Below are 848 nucleotides of genomic sequence, written 5' to 3'. Positions count from 1 at the left end.
AAAATATGTGGACACATAAGAATAAGTAGAGCCTGGATCGAATAATACAGTAGCTGATCGATGACAAACCGGAATAATACCTGTGATAACAACATCTGAGGATTCAGCCTCTGGCCTACCTGGAAAAGCATAACAGTGAGAACGACCTCCATCAGATTGTGAACCTCCACGACCACCACCTCGAACAGAAGGAGAACCACCTCTACCTGAATGAGAATCACCTCTACCATTCTGTGCACCACCCCTAACTGGAGGTTGTGCAGCCCTGGAAGTCGAAGCCTGAGAACCCTGATGTAAGCCACCACGTCTGGTCCTAGGGTAGTCTCTCACAAAGTGTCCCATATCACCACACTCAAAACAGCCCCTACGAGACGCAGGCTGATGAGAGGAACCTGAATGACCAGAATGCCCTCCACGAACTACAGGTCTAGAAGATGAACCCTGCGAAGTATGTACCGAGCTCGAAGAGTTATGCCCAGCGTAACCAGCCTCAGACGCTGGTATAGCAGCATGAATGGGTCTGCTGGACTGAGGGTGATAACCTCTGCCCAAGTAACCCCGACTCCTAGGCGGAGCACCACCATAATCACCTGAATAACGAGTCCTCTTGCCCTCTCGCTGCTCAAATCCCTCACGTCGAATCATCTCCAACTCCTTAGCAGCATCTACCACTTTCTGCAATGGAACACCAGAAGCAGCAACCTGAGAAACTCCTAGACGGACCGGAATAATCAACCCCTTAACAAACCTCCTCACTCTCTCAGCCTCTGTGGGAAGTATCATCGAAGCATGCCTAGCCAAGGCATGAAATTTACCCTCATACTCTGCAACTGACATACCATTTTGCT

The 848-nt window shown here is 49.6% G+C and overlaps 1 protein-coding gene across 1 annotated transcript in view; it reads right to left on the bottom strand.

The window, feature by feature from the left end:
- LOC114077620 (RNA-binding motif protein, X chromosome-like) overlaps positions 1 to 848 on the bottom strand; it is a 6,156-nt gene extending 5,308 nt beyond the window's left edge. Inside the window, exon 1 of the mRNA XM_027917925.1 lies at positions 70 to 848. Within this exon, the coding sequence (XP_027773726.1) occupies positions 70 to 837 (768 nt within the window). The 5' untranslated portion in view covers positions 838 to 848. The remainder of the gene's footprint in view (positions 1 to 69) is intronic.

This window comes from Solanum pennellii, chromosome 6 (genome assembly GCF_001406875.1).
Source record: "Solanum pennellii chromosome 6, SPENNV200".
Taxonomy (NCBI): domain Eukaryota; kingdom Viridiplantae; phylum Streptophyta; class Magnoliopsida; order Solanales; family Solanaceae; genus Solanum; species Solanum pennellii.
This window is presented reverse-complemented; position numbering and strand designations above follow the sequence as displayed.